Source organism: Protopterus annectens, chromosome 3.part1 (assembly GCF_019279795.1).
Source record: "Protopterus annectens isolate FY-2018-M chromosome 3.part1, PAN1.0, whole genome shotgun sequence".
Lineage (NCBI taxonomy): Eukaryota > Metazoa > Chordata > Ceratodontiformes > Protopteridae > Protopterus > Protopterus annectens.
Window position 1 is genome coordinate 1,117,685,294 of NC_056732.1, and position 19,784 is coordinate 1,117,705,077.

The 19,784-nt window shown below is 37.5% G+C and overlaps 1 protein-coding gene across 1 annotated transcript in view; it reads left to right on the plus strand.

Annotated features, from left to right (window-relative positions):
* The window catches only part of LOC122798379 (DENN domain-containing protein 3-like), a 1,373,701-nt gene that overhangs the window by 850,222 nt on the left and 503,695 nt on the right, over positions 1–19,784 (plus strand). Inside the window, exon 18 of the mRNA XM_044067263.1 lies at positions 10,816–10,945. Coding sequence (XP_043923198.1) covers positions 10,816–10,945 — 130 coding nt within the window. The remainder of the gene's footprint in view (positions 1–10,815; positions 10,946–19,784) is intronic.

The window sequence follows — 19,784 nt, forward strand, 5'->3', positions numbered from 1 at the left end:
CCATCGAGATTCTTGACATAGCTATAAAATGCTTTCTGGTTGTCCTTAGAATTAGTGGCGATTTTGTTTTCATAGCTAGCTTTGAAGGATCTTATAAGGGATCTCAGCTTCTTACTGAGGCTGACCAGGGAGCTCCACCACTCATGGGATTTTACTCTCTTTTGCAACAGTTTCTTCCTTCTGTTGTACAGTTTGTTTATGGCAGAGGACCACCAGATTGGCTTCCGTTTTTTGGAGGATAGCGTCTTGGTTCTGTTTGGGATAGCATGATCCATGCACTCGTGTAAGTGCTTATAGAGTGCATTTGTGTAGGATTCAGCAGTTGTAACTGTGTTGTTCATCTGCATGGGTGTCATGAAGTTGACCACGTCTGTCCTAAGAAGCATGAAGTTGGCTTTGGAGAAACTTTTTACCGTGGTTTCCTTAATGGGGGTGGAGGAGGGATGTGGATATCAAGAGTGATTAGCTTATGGTCGTATCAGACCAATGAGTAGTTGACTTCAGGAGTGGAACACCGGTCACTCATGTTGGTAATGACTAGATCTAGGATATTGTTGCCCCTGGTGGGGGTGTGGATAATTAGATCCAGGGCATTGGAGTTTATGAATTCCAGAATGCGTTGAGCTAAGGCGTTGGTACACAAGTTGTTTTCCCAGTTAATGGTGGGGTAGTTGAAGTCGCCCATTATTAGGGTGTTTGGTTGAACCCTACTATTTTCCAGTACATCAAGAAAAGAGGAGTGGGAATCCCAAGGCATGGTGGAGGATCTGTAGTAAGCTGTAATTTGGATTGCAGTTTTGCCCAGAGTTAGTTGCACTTGGATAACCTTGGATGCATTATGCTGAGCAACTAGCCTGGAGGTGTGGATATCCTTAATTAATATGGACACACCTCCGCCTTTGGTGTTTTTGTCCAGGTTACATGGCCGAAAAGTGTGGTATGAGTTATAGCCTGGTAGTGCAGGGGTGCTCTCTGCAGCCTTGAACCAGGTCTCAGACACTGCACAGATATCGATGTTCTCCATTTTAAGGAGTGCCTCGAGTGAGTGCATTTTGAGATTTAGACTTCTAGCATTTAGTAGCATTACCCTCAGTTTTTGCTTGCCTGTTCCTGTTATGGTGGTGAATTTGTTATTTGAACCTTGCCTAAAAAAGGCACTATAGGGGCAGCAAGAGCCTTAGCCATTATCCAGAATTCCAGGGGCGACAGGTGCAGGCCATCTGTGGCAAAGCATCGTGGTCTGTCGACCATGTCATCCCAAGCAGACAGATACTGGATCCCCTTAGAATGACACCAGAAGCTTATCCAGTTGTTGAAGTCAATCATTTTGTCCTTGTACTGCGGTATCATTTGGGGTGATGGCAGAATGCTACTCTGGGCTAGGGTCATGCTTGCCTGGGCTACAAGATCGGAGAGCTCTTCCATGTCTCTTTTCATGTAGTCCAGGAAGGTACATCTCAAGTCATTCACACCAACATGGACAATGACAGAGTCATATTTGTACTTGTGGAGTGACCTGAGTGCATGGGTTATGTGGTGGATCCTGGCACCCGACAGGCAGTTGACAGTAACCTTCTCCTTGTTTAGCCTGGTGAGTGGGACATCAGTGTGCCTGACTATAGAGTCACCTATGACTAGAGTGTTGGGTACGTTGTTTTGCCTTATTGGCTGTGGTTGAGTGGCACATTGAGTCTGTGGGCTATGTGTCATTTGGGTTGCATTGGGGGATCGAGGTTGCTTGCGTTTCTGCTTTGGAGGTCTCTGTTGCTTAGACAGATTATTATTGAGAGCCTCCGCAAATGTTTTTGTGTTACTATGTGTGGATTTTGTTGGTGTAGATTTAGTGAGACTGTGCGATGAGTGTGGTGTGGTGCAAATGTTTACCTTCTCCTCATGACTGTCAAGTTCAGTCCTGGTTGGAGAGAGCTTTACCTACAGTTTGGCTAGACAAGTGCATCTCTCACAGGTTGTAGTGTTGGGTGGTAGGAGGAGAGGATTTTCTGTGTACATGAGGCAATTTCTACATTGCCTCAAGATGCCCGGATTCATCAGATTGACAGGAGAGAACACTGAGACCCTTGGACATGCCTGAATAAAAAACTATTTTCCTCTAGATAAGTGAGGAAAGTAAGTACAAGAGCTGTTTTTCTCTAAGCAAGTGAGAAAAGTAAGTACAAAAACTGTTTTCCTGTAGGTAATGAGGAAGATTGAGTGCTATAGTAATTAGTAGCTTATTTAGTGCTTACAAGTTCTGAACAAGTGCTGAGCATGAAGAAGCGGATTTAAGTGCTAAAACTAAGAATCTGTATCTGCACTAGACGAGTTACAGGACAGAAACAAGTGCAAATGCAGGCTTTCAAATCAGAAAGTTGAGAGAGATGGAAGAGATTGCCCAAACTGCCAATAACTACAATTTCTGGGCCAGAACCACTCCTTATGTGGTAGACAAGTTACCTAGTGCTTACCACTCCCACTGATAGGCTAGAAGGCTTCCCTTTAACACAGAAAGGCTTGGGGGGCTCAGAATCTTACATACAGTCCTGGATACAGTAAATCTGTATCTGGAACACTAGTTACAGGAAAGGTAGGAAACAGGCTTACAGTTGTTTTTTTTTTTACAGAAAAGTAGCAAAAACAGTAGTAAAAACAATTCACATGCAGTGCAAGCTAGCACACTTGAGTATGTAGCAATATTAGACCAAACACAGTTTAAAAAATGCAATTAAATTAAAAAGGACTAAAAGCAAGTGCAGATGTTTTTATAAGTAAAATATTTTTAGAAGTTCTTATGTCTGATTGGGTATTTTAAATTAGGGGAGTTATATAAGGATGTTCTTTTAAATTGTCAATTAGTTCTGATGCAGGCCACAGTTGTTTATGGCCAAAAGCGCGTAACTTGTGGATAATAAAGGCATTGTTGAGTTAAAGTGGAATCCACCATGTTCTGAACAGCAGTGTTATCATTTTCTTATTTTTCAAGCCCACTTTCTTACAAGAAACACTTGTTTATAGCTTAAACCAAGGGCATTACCCTAGACATCCAGCTTTGTAAAAATAAGGAAAAATGTGTCAATTCTAATGTAATCTTGCAGTTGGTTTAGAGGATTAAGGAGCTGTTAACTTTGAGCAAGTCACTTAACCAGATTCTGCTCCTGGGCTGAGCCTGAAAAAGGTCCATCAATATTAGTGCTCTACCCTGGAAAACAAATAGAAATAAAATAAAATAAGTAATACAGTCAGTGTGCTTTTACATCTCATCAGCTTAAGATAATAGCATATTTGCTTATACTTCTTTTTGTCCAGCCTTTCTTATCTTGTTATACTGTAGAGCCTGTATTTCTTTCAAAAACGCAGAGAACAATCAATGAAGAATTCACCCACATTTAAAATACCACTGACCATAAACTATACAAAACTGCTTTACTATGTAACATGCAGTTTATATCATGCAATGTTTTATTTAAATACTAATAAGAACAAAACATGTTTTACTTACAGTTAATTTTTGTTCCATTTAGTGGCTTTCTAAACATTAATCACTTAAACTAGGTGGTATGCTTTGTAATCCACTCACAAGTTATAACAAAGTCAACAAAAATTCAGTCTTTCTCAGATATTTTTTCTTGCAAACTCATATTTCAGAAATGTGACTGATGCTTTATAGTCTCCCATTTATTCACTAATTTCAGTGTACTGATCTTCCTGTTCATCTTCTCCCAACACCAGACTCTGGTTCAAGTTCAATGTACTTCTGATTCTACTAGTCAACTTCTGCTTTTTTCAGTCTCTTGAGCATTTTCCTGTGAAACATTGAAAAGGGTTTATTGTAAGAAGACTGAAAAGCTTTATTGTAAGAAGAATGAGAAGCAGAGTCTCCTTCTGTTTGCTGGATAAACTTTCTTATTTCCTCCATAGCATGTTCTACATCAAAAAATGTCTTTGATGTTGTTTGTCTTTTCGGCTTTTCCAGGTTAGGGGTTGCCACAGCGGAAATCCGGTCAGCTAATGATTGGCAGTAGATTTTTATGGTGCCGAGTTGCCAGCCCGATGCACAACCTTCAGTGAAGGCACGCCCATTCACGCATGTCTTTCGGAGGCCACTCGACCACGGGGAGGAAAATGTCTTTGATCTGCAGGCAAAATATTCTGAAGACAGCTGAATACAACAGCTTGAAACTCACACCTGCCTCTTTGACATTCCCTGATTGCTGGGATAAATTTACTTCTGTCTGGTGTACAGTGAATAATAATTTTCTACAAACACTCTGCTGTCTCCAGTTTTTAATACTTTTCAGTTATTTATTTTATTTATTTATTTCCAGTTTGATTACCGGGGAAGTCCACTGGGCCCAGAGAGCCTGTTTTCAGTGGCGGCCCAGAGAGAAAAGCTCCATGAAACAGATTACTGTAAAGATAGCAGTCCAATAAAAATAAAAGTACAAGTACAAATACATATCAAATAATATAAATTGTGAGCAATATTGCCCATGGTGGAAAAATATAGTACAGATACATTTTAACAAATTCACACAGTTAAAAGTCAAAAGTCAAAAGCTATTTACATTTCAGTTCTGTTACAGTTTTGTCAGGATCATCATGTCTTTCTTCTGGTATGATTGCATCTTTACTAATACAGGTCTTGGTTGCTTTCTGTTGGTCAGATTTGGAGCATACATTTGATGTACCTTTTCAATTAACAAATCCTGCTGTTGAACACCAGTCTGGTTCCTTATTTGTGTTTTCATAAATTAATACAGTCTGTTCCTTCTAGTTTCTCTGCTACAGCATAAAATCTTAGGTTTTCTCTGTGTGCTCTGTCTCTGTCTTCTAACTCTACCATTTTTTTAAATGGTTGCTGTTGAGAAGCCTCTTATTGTCAGCCTTTCTTCAGTTCAGCCTCTGACTTTGTAGTTTTATCAGTTTATCTGAATAGACAGTTAGATTGTTCTTTTATTTTCCAGCTTTTTGTTATTTGAGTTGATATATATTACATTAATGTTTCATTTATTTGAATCATCTGTGAGTACATTTGTTTATTTTTCCACTAAATTACTGAAGCCATGTCTTGTACCAAAGCTGAAGCTTGAACTGCTTTTTACTGAACAGTTGCAAGACTTTCTTTGCTGGCATCCAGTCAGTGTGCTCACTAGCCAGAAACTGAATTTTACCCACTCTGACAATATCATAGGCTCTTATTTCTCAGTTTCTGGAGAGCTGAAATTAAGCTGTTGATCAATGTGCAGCCATCTTGGAAGTCCTATAGTATGTGCATTTTGTGCTGAAAGTATGAAGAATAACCGTATAAGTTACAAAGGACATGTTCAGCATATTGATATTTGGAAGTGTACTGTGCACCAGGTGAGTGTAAGAGCCACTCATTTTTATCATTATCAACCATTTATATCAAGATTGAGCTCTACCATGATTCAGAGAAAAGCCCTGAGGTTACTCATTTCACATAAAATAGTTGACATTCCTGTGTAGAAGGGCTGCCTAATGGTTGGGTTACTTTCGTTGCTTTTCATTTTCAGGAGGTTGTCATAATGATTACGGTGTTTACCTTACAAACTCAAGTTGCAGGGTTTGATTCTCACATGGGATAATTGGCTAGATAGAAATGGACCACAAAAGCAGTTAACCTAGTACCAATCTATGAACCTATTTCTCTTCAAAACAACCTGTTGCTTGATGGAAGTTGTGGTAATAGGGAAATTAGCTCATAGCCATGGTTTCTTAGGTTGTGATATCCATGTTGCTTTCTTGAGGTATATTTTTAATCTTCCTTTTTACCTTTTCTGTTAACAAGATTCCTGTCCATGACTAAAATGGAAGTACAGAAACGTTAGTGAGCTGAGACTGTGGCATTCAGCATCTACTGGAGGTGATTACTGAGAATCAATGCCTTAACACATGTGACATTGGTCTCAGCAAGAACATTTAGTCTGGTGTGATTTGTCTTTACTATTTCTGTTGGCCAGCACTCCCATCAGTCCCAATCAGAGACAGGAGCTACAGTGTTTAAAAGTATACCCCTGCCTGCAATAAATATAAACAGTAGCAGCAAGCAAATAAAATAAAATATAAATATATGTATTTACAATTGTGTAAATAAGGGAAGTCTGGCCTTGGAGCATACAGCAGAATATGTACTGCTGCCTTGATCTATAGACTCACCAGTTCACACTGAACAGCCACAGCAGAGTTAAAATCCCTATCTTCCCTGGCTTTCTCCAACCTCAGTCTAAACAGTGTGCCTTACAGTAGTAGTTTATCTACAGTAACTGTATTTTGACCAGACTATTGCTGGCCTCCCTCAACACATACACACACACATGTACAGATTAATTATTTGAGAGGCTAATAATAATTTCTACAAACTTTCTTGCCCTGTGGTAGTTATTGTCACCAGCAAGAACCATTGTGGCAACTCAATTCCAGGATACTGAATCATTCTTAAAAATAAGCCAACCCAAATATAAAAGCTGATGGAAGTGTTAGCTGGGTATGTCTCTGTTGCTTTAAGGAACACTGCTTCCATATTTATCTCTGTTTTTTCAAATTCAACTATATTTTTGAAATTATAGATTATTTTTAATTCCAGCTTTATTTCTGGATCGTATGGAAACATACCGACTCATTTGTTTGCTGCATATTTACATGTTTGGTAGGCTTAGCCTCAAGTGTATACAAGGGGCAGGTGATTATCAACTTCTTTGTGTTGAGACCACCATGTGAGTCCACTGGCTTAACACCCTTTGACCAATTGTGCCATCAACATTTTCACTTACTTTTCAGAGCTCATTTTTGCCTCTTTTCTAAGTATTGTAACAGAAAACACACACACACACACACACACACACATATATATATATATATATATATATATATATATATATATATATATATATATATATATATATATATATATAAACACATATACTTTGTGGCTGCAAAGGTGTACAGATTTATTTGGAGAAATGCTTTACAGGTTAAGTAGGCCCAGTTACAATATCCACACTATATATGCTGTGGTTAGTTGAACCATGTCACTGCCTTCAGTCAATATAGGAAATGGCAACAAGAAAAGCAAAATATAAATATATCTGAAAATAAATTAGTATGCATAAATAACTTGGAGATGTTTGGCCTTGAGCTGTGTGTCTATACCAGCCACACCCAAATGGGATTCACACTGTACAACCACAGAGCAGAGTTATAAGCCTTTGCTTCCCAGTCTCTTTCCCCACCTTACTCCGAAAGTAGTCCCTTAAAGTGATAAATTATCCACAGTAATTATAATTTAGTTAATACATTGATGTATATGTGTGTGTGCTTGCACACACACACACACACACACACACACACACACACACACACACACACACACACACACACACACACTAATTTACAAGATTCCAAGGGGGGTAATATTATATGTTTCAAAACTTTGCTGCTTTATAATAGTTATTGTCACTCATATTGTCACCCATCAGAGCAAGTCTGATACACACTAACACAAGTTACTGAACAACTCTTAAAAATAATCCAAATCAAATATTAAAACTGGCAATGATTTTAGTTAAGCAGTCTATTTATTTCTCATATGTGGATGTTAACAGTTAATCATCATACAGCAGTACCGCTGTATCCGTTAATAAGTAAAAAAAATAACCGCAAGCTTTTAAAACTGAATAAATAAAATCATTTAGTAAAGGTTGACTAATCCTGTTTGAGAAATTGCATACCCAGACAAGGTACAGTTTTGTACAGAGAAGTATAAAATATTATTCAGCAAACTAATGACATATAAGAAAAAACTATCTGGCTATTTCCTAGGTAACCTGTAGCTAAGAAATTAGGGATATAAGAAAACAGTAACTATCCAGCCAATTTCTTAACTAACCTGTGGCTAAGGAAGTAGTGTTCTCTGTCTATCACTTCCTAAGAGTCCATTGGTAGTAATGTCCAAGCAAGCACTGAGAGAAGAAGTGTGCCCTGGACTTGGTTCCTAGGAAGAAGGTCTGGACTTGACCATTATAGGAAAGCTTTGGGATGGGTCACCACTGGGAGATATGAAATTAGCAAGGCAACATCCAAGCAGAGTCACCTTTATGGTGTCCTTGCCATTTCTTTCCGTGAGACTCAACATTTAAATGCAAACTATAGACTTCAGCTGAGTGGTGCAACTCATTATGTAACATGAATGAACTGGTTCATAGTAGCTACATGTAAGTTAGTATGTGTGTTTCTGGCTACCACCCCCCATGAAGAAAAAGTCTTTCAGTCTTTTACTTTTCACACTACACAGTTAAAAACAGCTCCACAACAAAACAGTTACAAGCCCTGTGCATTCTTATTTACATACATTTGTAACACTTTATGTTTTATATATCATTTATATTAGGATATAGCTGCAATTTCATATATGGTTTTTAACACCACTTATGAAGAGAATATTTGGAATGTCATTGGTGTCACGTGTATAGGTGCTGTATATAATGTTAGTAAGTAACACAGCTTTCATATTTAGAAATTAGTACAAGAATAGTAACCAGACTGCTTCAAGGTCACAGTCACTGAAGATATACAAATTCTTTTGCAAACAGTCACCAGCGTAGTGGATACAGTGTGAGTTCTCACTATCTATAGACGTTGATAGGTGAGGAAATCGATGGCATGGAAAGTGCTTAGCTGACTCAGGGTTAAATGACAAATTATGGCTGTTCACTTAAGACCATGTACATTCTAAGTATACTGGTGTGTTTAATATATATTTGAGAGATGTGCTTTTGAAGCTTTGTTTTACATAGTCTGGTATACTTCTTTCTTTGTTCACTATGGCTAAAACTGATCCCCATGCACCTGAATCTTTTTCAGGTTCAGCTTGAGACTGCAAGCTAAAATAGTAACCATAAATAAAAGTTTAGCAATAAGTAAGTTAAAGTCATACATTTCAGTTTAAACATGAACAGTGTAATTGACCGAAAAACACACACAAAAAAAAAAAATTTAAAACAAACTAGAAAAATGTAAACCACTTTGCCTGAGTACAGACCCACGCACACTCTCAACTAATTAAACATTTTATTGATAAGTGTATTCGTCCAACTTATTTTTGAACTTCTTCAGATAAAACCATTACTCAAGTGAAACATTTAAATATCCCAGCATTTATGTCATGTGACTATATTTAATTGATGTAACCTTTACAGACCCTTCCCCTTTACTTTTAGTAACAGTTTTATAAAACCAAAGTTATAAAAGCCATATACTTTTACCTAAAATTTAAATCACATGAAATAAACCAATAAAATAAAATCAACACCAGTATTAAACCACAAATTAAACAACAAAATATTTAATTTAACATAATAAGGACTTCATCTTCAAAACACAATTAACAGATGTTATTTCATTAAGTCCTGGCAAAGCATCAGCATGTATTAAAATCTGCTAAGACAGTTCTTTACATTCAGGCATTAGTGTTATAGGGCCCCATTGGTACTTTTTCCTCACACTATCTATAGCCATGTATTTTAAAAAAGGCCCTTATTATCACGTATATGCTTAGCTACAGCATTTGTCATTTTTTTTTCCTTTCTTCACAGTATATTTATGTTATATATCCAGTTTTAAACCTTACAGTCAGTTCTACCGATGTAAAAACATGGGTATTTTTGTTAGAAGAACAAGTATAGAACACCCATCAAATTACAGTTAAAAGTACCTTTTAATGTATGTTACAAATCCCTGATTTGGAAAATGGCCTCCACAATTATGAATTTACAGTAAACACAGAACCCACACTTTTTCATTCCTAAAGAATTAAAGGGACATATAGTACTAGAACAAATTCAAACGTCTACGATATACCATCAAAGGTTTATTTCCTATTTTGTCCCTAACGGTAGTGCCCTCACCAAGTACAACATAATTCTTACTTAATATTCTCTTTATGTTACTAGCATGTATCCTAAAATTTGTAATAAGTTGTGTTTCCAAGCTTATATTAAAATTATTCCCATGAGTCTCATTCATATTCGGGCACTCACATCAGATATATCCCTCTTACCTAAAATCAGTCTCAAATGGCCCATCATCCTCTTACCCATTACCTGTTCAACCAGCTCTAAGAGAAGACCGTTTGAGTAACCTCTCCTGGTAAACGTATTTGTTAAATAATTACAGTGTAATTAGCAACCTGTACTTAATACTTGGTATTAGTATTTAAACCCTCATATGTGTAGGCATTTTTTGAATTTACAAGATATTCAGAGTCCTCAAGATAAAGTAAGATTAGAATTTAGAAAGTGGGAGAGTTGAGGAGGGGGAATAGAGTGAAGATGGCTAGCCACACTACACTGCCTGTAGAATCAGGAGGAAGATTGGGGGAGAAGAAGGAAGAGCCCTAGTTGAGAACTGTTATGGTAATTCCTTTAGGCAGTATACTAATTGTAATAAATGAGAGAGGAAAATATGATACAAGACTAAACTGTTCAAGAAGTAATTGCTTTTTACTGTCATCTATCACTTAACATGCCTTATGAATTTTAGTAGGATTCAGTAGTCTTTACGTTAGTGGGTCAGGAAATATTTCTTCCAGAAATTAAATAGTAAAAGTATATTTGTCAGAAATTCACAAATACAACAGCAAGCCTGAACTGGTAAGAGTGTGTCAGAAATATTTCAAAACAAATTTTATGCAGATGAAATAAACAGTACATTGTTTTCTCTAACCTTCATGATTTTCCATATGGTAACTTTCCATATGATAAATCCATATTTGATATTCTGGTAATATGATTTGTTTTCCAGGACCCTCAGTATATCCAACAAGCCCTGACAAATGTTCTGCTCATGGATGCTGTGGTTGGTTGTTTCCAGTCACCAAAAGCCATTTATGCTGCAACAAAGCTCTCATATTTTGATAGGATGAAGAATGAAGGTAAATATTATTTATTTTTTAAGTGAGAATCTTAAAAAAGATAAAACAGATGAAGTATTTTGTAGCATGATTATGACTGATTTTTTTTTTTTGCCAAGGTAAGGCTTTATTGACAAGAATTGCTAAGTTTTCCATATGTTGTATTGTTTGAAACAAACATAGAAAAAACATTCATGGCACTGTGATACAAAAACATTTCATTACTTAACATATATCTGTATGTGTCACTGGATTTTTTTGAATTTATTGTTGGCAAGACTGATAGGTCTTCACTATTATGCTCTTGTAAAATTCTTCTTAACTCCACAACTCACCACACATGAATAGACCATACACTAACACATTGAACCCTCTGTTTACACCTCTGCTGATTTGATTCAGAATTTTAGGTTAGCACTGCTGTTCAGGAAAAGACATGACCATTTTCATATTTACCCTGGATAAATTACTTCCCATGCAAATCACATTGCTTACTTCACAGTCACAAAATCTCACCTTTGTAAAACGCTTAACACTGAATTTACACAGTATCATTTGTAACATGCTTGCAGTCTACCACCATTTATACAAGTTGCACATGCCCAAATCAGCAGTTGCAACATTCATCTCACACACACACGCGCACACACACACACATACACACACACACACACACACACACACACACACACACACACACACACACACACACACACACACACATATTGGATTCACACTCTTTGTATTGTACAGATAGTAACCCCTTTACACCCTTATTCAATGAGTTTGTCAACCAGAGCATATTATTTGTTTAATTTGAAGCAAATGGGAATGTTTGATCCGATCAGACTCTTGTTGGCAATTTTATGCATAAAGAGATGTGTCTACCTTCATATTCGTATAACATGTATCATTCGAGTCTATTAGTGAAAGCTTCCAGCATATTTGCAGTGACTTTAGTTTGACTTTAGTGCTAACTGAGTATAAATATTTCCTGGACATGTATTGAATTCCCTACTATAAAAAGTAGTCATATATCCATGCCTTACATGAACCAATTATGATAAAAATGTATGTGATGTCATGTTGAAATGTCATTACAAATCAACATTTGGTGTCTGTATATAGAAAGCAACATCCTAGTCACCTTTTAGTAGTGTTTTGTAAATGTTTTAGGGAATCATACTTGGAAACATGTTTTTTCTGGACTGCACCTAGCTTTGCCATTCCACTCTTATGGACTTGTACTCACTTCAACATTAAAATTTGGTAGGCTGTTTTGCCCTCGTCAGTACATGGATTTTTAGAGTGATATGTTTCTGTTGTCACATTTGTAAAGAAATATGTATCAGGGTTACTTTTTTCATAGTGTCAGCAGATTAAAAATATATCATGGAAATGTTGGATTCCCCACCTTGAACAAAAGTGATATACCTACACCTTACAGAAATTGACTGTAATGGAACTTTGCACATTGTTAGAAAGCCCTGCCAATATGAGCCTCCTTTTGTACTATGTGGAGAGGGCAAATTCTCAATTATACTTTGATAGTTTTTAGCAAAACGTTTAGAAAATTATACTTGAACCTTTTTGAATAAAGAAAATAAAGCTTACTCAAACACATGCAGATTAGGAAGCAGAATAAGCAAAAAAAATGTATTTACCCTAGAGCTTTAGCTGCATGCCTTCTAGAGGTATAAACACAATATAATGTGACGATTTCTTTAAATAATAATATCATCACAACAAGTAACACCCTTTTAAAAGTAAATACCTCTTGTCACCAATTAAGTTCAGTATTCAGACCTCTAGGTGTAAGCATATCAGATTTCAAAATCATTCTGGATTCCTTTTGGTTTAAATCTGCCACATTTTCACCTCCATGTCACAAAGGAGCAACAGCCAGTACAATAGGTTCATAGGTAGGTACTAGGCTATTGGCCCTAGGGCCTATATAAGCCTAGCCAAAAGGTACCCTGGCTTTCGCCACCCAAGAAAATGATTTTCCTGTGCCACATTTGAGCAGAGCCACAGAAGTGATCCCGGGGTGAATTTCCTATCTCCCATCCAATCATCAAGATTTTTCTTGAAGAGTGCTAATGAGGAGCTTTGTTTGATGTAGATAGGTAGTTTGTTCCAGAGTATGGGAAGTCTCTGGGACAGGAATCTATCCCTCCAGCATGTTCTGTTTATTGTGGTGACAAGGTTTAGGTCCCTAGAGTGTGTAGCTCGTAGGGATTGGGATTTCTTTAAGTGAAGCATGTCTAAAAGCTCTGGGTTTGACATAGCTTTGTGTGTTAGGCAGAGATCATCTCTGAGTAGTCGATATGTGAGAGTAAAGCTGCAGTTTTTTGAGATGGTCTGAGTAGGGCATCTGTTTGAGGCCAGTAATCCTCTTTGTGAGGTATTTCTGTGGCCTTTCCAGTTGTTGTAGATGTCTTATGAGGTTCATACCAAAAGGGGCATTGTACTCTATAATGGGTCTAATGAGTGACGAGTAGAGGGGAACAATGACCTCTTTTTTCCTGGATGAGAAACCTTTTGTAATGAGGTGTGCCACATAGAAGGATTTCCTGACTACTGTGGCGATGTGATTATCAAAGGAGAGACTACTGTCCACCTGTGTCCCAAGGTCTCTTATCACTCTTTACATTCAGGCATTAGTGTTATAGGGCCCCATTGGTACTTTTTCCTCACACTATCTATAGCCATGTATTTTAAAAAAGGCCCTTATTATCACGTATATGCTTAGCTACAGCATTTGTCATTTTTTTTTCCTTTCTTCACAGTATATTTATGTTATATATCCAGTTTTAAACCTTACAGTCAGTTCTACCGATGTAAAAACATGGGTATTTTTGTTAGAAGAACAAGTATAGAACACCCATCAAATTACAGTTAAAAGTACCTTTTAATGTATGTTACAAATCCCTGATTTGGAAAATGGCCTCCACAATTATGAATTTACAGTAAACACAGAACCCACACTTTTTCATTCCTAAAGAATTAAAGGGACATATAGTACTAGAACAAATTCAAACGTCTACGATATACCATCAAAGGTTTATTTCCTATTTTGTCCCTAACGGTAGTGCCCTCACCAAGTACAACATAATTCTTACTTAATATTCTCTTTATGTTACTAGCATGTATCCTAAAATTTGTAATAAGTTGTGTTTCCAAGCTTATATTAAAATTATTCCCATGAGTCTCATTCATATTCGGGGCACTCACATCAGATATATCCCTCTTACCTAAAATCAGTCTCAAATGGCCCATCATCCTCTTACCCATTACCTGTTCAACCAGCTCTAAGAGAAGACCGTTTGAGTAACCTCTCCTGGTAAACGTATTTGTTAAATAATTACAGTGTAATTAGCAACCTGTACTTAATACTTGGTATTAGTATTTAAACCCTCATATGTGTAGGCATTCTTTGAATTTACAAGATATTCAGAGTCCTCAAGATAAAGTAAGATTAGAATTTAGAAAGTGGGAGAGTTGAGGAGGGGGAATAGAGTGAAGATGGCTAGCCACACTACACTGCCTGTAGAATCAGGAGGAAGATTGGGGGAGAAGAAGGAAGAGCCCTAGTTGAGAACTGTTATGGTAATTCCTTTAGGCAGTATACTAATTGTAATAAATGAGAGAGGAAAATATGATACAAGACTAAACTGTTCAAGAAGTAATTGCTTTTTACTGTCATCTATCACTTAACATGCCTTATGAATTTTAGTAGGATTCAGTAGTCTTTACGTTAGTGGGTCAGGAAATATTTCTTCCAGAAATTAAATAGTAAAAGTATATTTGTCAGAAATTCACAAATACAACAGCAAGCCTGAACTGGTAAGAGTGTGTCAGAAATATTTCAAAACAAATTTTATGCAGATGAAATAAACAGTACATTGTTTTCTCTAACCTTCATGATTTTCCATATGGTAACTTTCCATATGATAAATCCATATTTGATATTCTGGTAATATGATTTGTTTTCCAGGACCCTCAGTATATCCAACAAGCCCTGACAAATGTTCTGCTCATGGATGCTGTGGTTGGTTGTTTCCAGTCACATGCAGATTAGGAAGCAGAATAAGCAAAAAAAAATGTATTTACCCTAGAGCTTTAGCTGCATGCCTTCTAGAGGTATAAACACAATATAATGTGACGATTTCTTTAAATAATAATATCATCACAACAAGTAACACCCTTTTAAAAGTAAATACCTCTTGTCACCAATTAAGTTCAGTATTCAGACCTCTAGGTGTAAGCATATCAGATTTCAAAATCATTCTGGATTCCTTTTGGTTTAAATCTGCCACATTTTCACCTCCATGTCACAAAGGAGCAACAGCCAGTACAATAGGTTCATAGGTAGGTACTAGGCTATTGGCCCTAGGGCCTATATAAGCCTAGCCAAAAGGTACCCTGGCTTTCGCCACCCAAGAAAATGATTTTCCTGTGCCACATTTGAGCAGAGCCACAGAAGTGATCCCCGGGGTGAATTTCCTATCTCCCATCCAATCATCAAGATTTTTCTTGAAGAGTGCTAATGAGGAGCTTTGTTTGATGTAGATAGGTAGTTTGTTCCAGAGTATGGGAAGTCTCTGGGACAGGAATCTATCCCTCCAGCATGTTCTGTTTATTGTGGTGACAAGGTTTAGGTCCCTAGAGTGTGTAGCTCGTAGGGATTGGGATTTCTTTAAGTGAAGCATGTCTAAAAGCTCTGGGTTTGACATAGCTTTGTGTGTTAGGCAGAGATCATCTCTGAGTAGTCGATATGTGAGAGTAAAGCTGCAGTTTTTTGAGATGGTCTGAGTAGGGCATCTGTTTGAGGCCAGTAATCCTCTTTGTGAGGTATTTCTGTGGCCTTTCCAGTTGTTGTAGATGTCTTATGAGGTACATACCAAAAGGGGCATTGTACTCTATAATGGGTCTAATGAGTGACGAGTAGAGGGGAACAATGACCTCTTTTTTCCTGGATGAGAAACCTTTTGTAATGAGGTGTGCCACATAGAAGGATTTCCTGACTACTGTGGCGATGTGATTATCAAAGGAGAGACTACTGTCCACCTGTGTCCCAAGGTCTCTTATCACTCTTTCGGTGTTAAGTAGACTACCGCCTATGTGGTAGTTCATGGGTACAGAGTTTTTACCAAAAGGGATGACAATGCACTTTTTGGCATTGAGCTTGAGGCCATGGCTTTGACACCAGGCATCTATCTCAGTGAGGCCCTTTTGTAGGATGTCCACATCTTTTGGGTTTTGATTATGGCTTCTAGTTTGCAGTCATCTGCGAACTTCATTAGCCAAAGACCTTCTGTGTTAGCATGTACTTCAGAGAAGTAGATACCAAACAGGAGAGGACCCAGGACTGAACCCTGTGGTACTCCACTTGTCACTGGTCTGAAGTTGGATTTGGAGTCTGCTACTTTCATAGTGTGGGTTCTGTCAGTGAGCCAGTTGGCACTCCATTTTGTGACATAGGGATTTATACCTAGTTTAGTGAGTTTATCTATAATTCCAGAATGGGGGATGTTGTCGAAAGCCTTGGCGAGATCTAGATAAGCTGTGTGAACCACCTTACCCTCATTTACGGCTTTGGTGACTGCTTCAAAGAAGTCTATCAGGTTTAGGAGACATGATCTGCCTTTTACAAACCCGAACTGGGTTGGGTCCTGAGTTTGGCGATTACCAATGTCATTGTTTATAAGTTCCATGATGATATGTTCCATAGCCTTGCAGGCTAATGGGACGGTAGTTTCCAGGGTCTATGGTGGCTCCCCCTTTGTGGAGTGGGATAACCGTCACTGTGCGCCATTCAGTGGGCACATAGCCTGAGGTGAGGCTATGATTGAACATGGTACTTAGGTAGGGTGGCAGTTTGTTCTGTAGTTCATGTAGAACACAGCCTGTGATGATGTCAGGTCCCATGGATGCTGTGTTCTTGGCTTTGGATAGTGTGTTTTTTACCTGTGCAGCCGTGATTACAGACACTTTGCATTCTTCTGGAATAGAGATGGGCCCTTTAGGGGATGACAGGGGGGTAAAGTTAGCACTGTACCTATCTGCCAGGATGTTGGCAATATCAATTGGTTCTGTATATTTAGTGCCATTGTGCTGTAACTCAGAGCAGATCCGAGTGTTGCCATTGAGATTCTTGACATAGCTATAGAATGCTTTGTGGTTGTCTTTAGAGTCAATGGCAATTTTGTTTTTGTAACTATAAAGTTAAAACCTTCCATTTTACCACCATGTACTTCTTACACATGTACTACTATTTTTTTTTTAAACTTTAACCTATGTTCTTAAATTCTGTGAGACAGTTAAAACAAATCCTATAAATCACACACTTTTATTGACAATTATAATATTGTCTAATTTACCATAACTCTCAATTTATTTGAACCTGATTGCATCTGAAAACATTTTTAAATATTACATCTCATGTATTCATTTACTCCTTTGGACACACCAGATGTGGCACTAAGCATTTTATAAGATATAAACTTAACCTAGATTTAATGTCCTTGAATTAAAAAATACAGCAAACTTTGGCAAAATTCCATTTAGGCCATCATCACACACTAAAGTATACCTATGTGTTTTTGCACAATGTTAATTAAATTTTAGAAAATGGTGTATATTTTTTATACAGTATGTATAGTTTGTCAGATTTAAGAGTGGTGGCAAGATTATTTCTAAATAATTCTCCTCCATTACTGTATTGATTTTGCCCAAAACATGTGAACAAAAATCCAGGATGTTGACAGAATCCTTGGATTTTAGCTGAGTAGGAGCTCTCTACAAATGGCCCTGTATGTGTCCTTTGTACATCTTTGATCTATATGAAATGAACATGAAGAGGTATATCTGGTATCCCAGTTTCCTGCAAAGTTTTTTAGTAAAGTTCAAACTTTCCATACCACTCTCAGGTTCCTGTCTTCCAAAGTAAAATTTGACATCTGTTGCCTTACTGGGGTCCCATCTCCCACTGGAAACTGACATAAAAAAAGCTTTGCCAAGTAAAAAAAAGCATAGCAAAACATACATTTTCCATTGCTTTATTTAACATTTTCAGATCTTAAATATATGGCAAGTATAACATCATACATCAATACATTATCATTTTAATAATCAGAACTAGTTCTAGTAAGAAGATACATTTGAAAGGCCCTTTCTAGACTTATTGCAAAATCAAGAAAAAGTCTTTTAATTTTTGACATCTTGTCATCTAATATGGCACATAACCTGTTGAATGGATCTATAAGATAAATTCCTGAGCATTCTAGTTGCCCCACCAATGATTCTTCCTATGCATTTTCTGTGATGAAAAATGATTTAGTACCACTATATTTTAATAGTCCTTAACTTTGTATCAGGACACCTGCCCAAGCTTTTTTATACTAAACAATCTTGTCATCTCTCTGTTGAGATGTTCATATTTATTACTGTTGCAGTAGCATAAGCGGTGTGTGTTGTACCTTGCATTGACTATAACAGCTGGCTAGCTTCCAATACTTCAGGACGCCTTTCATGTGCACAAACCATTAGACAGCTTGAGCTGAGCTGACTAAAATGAAAAGTTTGGGCGACACTCCCTTCAGAGCCTTCCTGCCACTGAGAAAATGGCTTCTCTGTGGGCTTTGTAGGATAAGCAGTTAGCTAATGTTGTTCCACTGCTGGGCAGATAAGTTCTCTTCTGGGGAAAACTTCCACATACCTTTTTAGTTGTTTAAAACAAGTTTTTGTGAAAAACAACAGATTTAAAGCTATGGAAAATTAATTTTATTGACTGAAGCATTACTCTTATGTATTTGAAATAGGAGCACACTTTTCTCCCTTTTGTGGTAAAAAAGTTGTTATAAATTATCAAAAGCTACTTTTAATGTGGAGAAACTGTGGTCATTTTACTTTTTCAGGCTGGAAAAGTGTTTAGAGTGATTTTTATGGTGCTTTTTTATGGGAAAAGGTGGCTTTTTTGCTACTTTCCTGTTTTACCGACTATTGCTGCAAAGCTTTCCCAGAAAACAAGCAGTATTTCCAGCCTAACCATGGAACAAACTACCCATCCCTCAGTCAGACCTTCTTCCAGCCAAAAAGAAAAAGTTAACTAAGCAGTCTTTACCATCACAGCGGGCTGGTAATTTGCCACAGCCACTGCTGTGGCCAAAGCTGGTTCCTCAGATCACTCATCTTTTTTTTGGATCCCTCTGATGTTATCCATATAACCACCATAATGGACTTGGGGATTAACTACATCTACTGCTGTTGTTGGGGTCTTGTCAGTGGGAAGGGAGAGAGAGACAGTTTTGTTGATCATGGGAGCGGGAGCAGGGAATGTGCCCTTGCTTAGGCAGAATGTTGTGGCCCATCCCTGGGGAAGCTGTTCATAGTTACATACTAGGCTAATGACCACTAGGGCATTTATAAGCATTGCCGTGCAATTGTACCCAATTGTGTTCATATGTATCATGGACATTTATTAGGGGGGTATGTTAGTTAGGAAGTTTCTAAAAATTATGTGGAGCATTACTGTCTTCCTTTGTCTATCCAAGACATGAGGCCAGACACTAGTTAACTTTCCAATTTCCCATCCATTGGTCAAGGTTACATTTAAATAGGATTAGGGTTGGACTCTGCTTCACATGGGTGTAGGTACTTTGTCCCAGAGCATGGGGATCCTTTGAGACACTGTCTGTGTCACCAACATGTCCTATTTATGTCACAGGCAATATTTAAATCCTTGGATCTAGTGGTTCTGATGCTATTCATTTCAGTGTTGGATGATACAAGGGTGCCCTGTATGTCAGACACAGATTGCCTCTCAGTAACCTGTAGGAGAGAGAGAGAGAGAGAGATA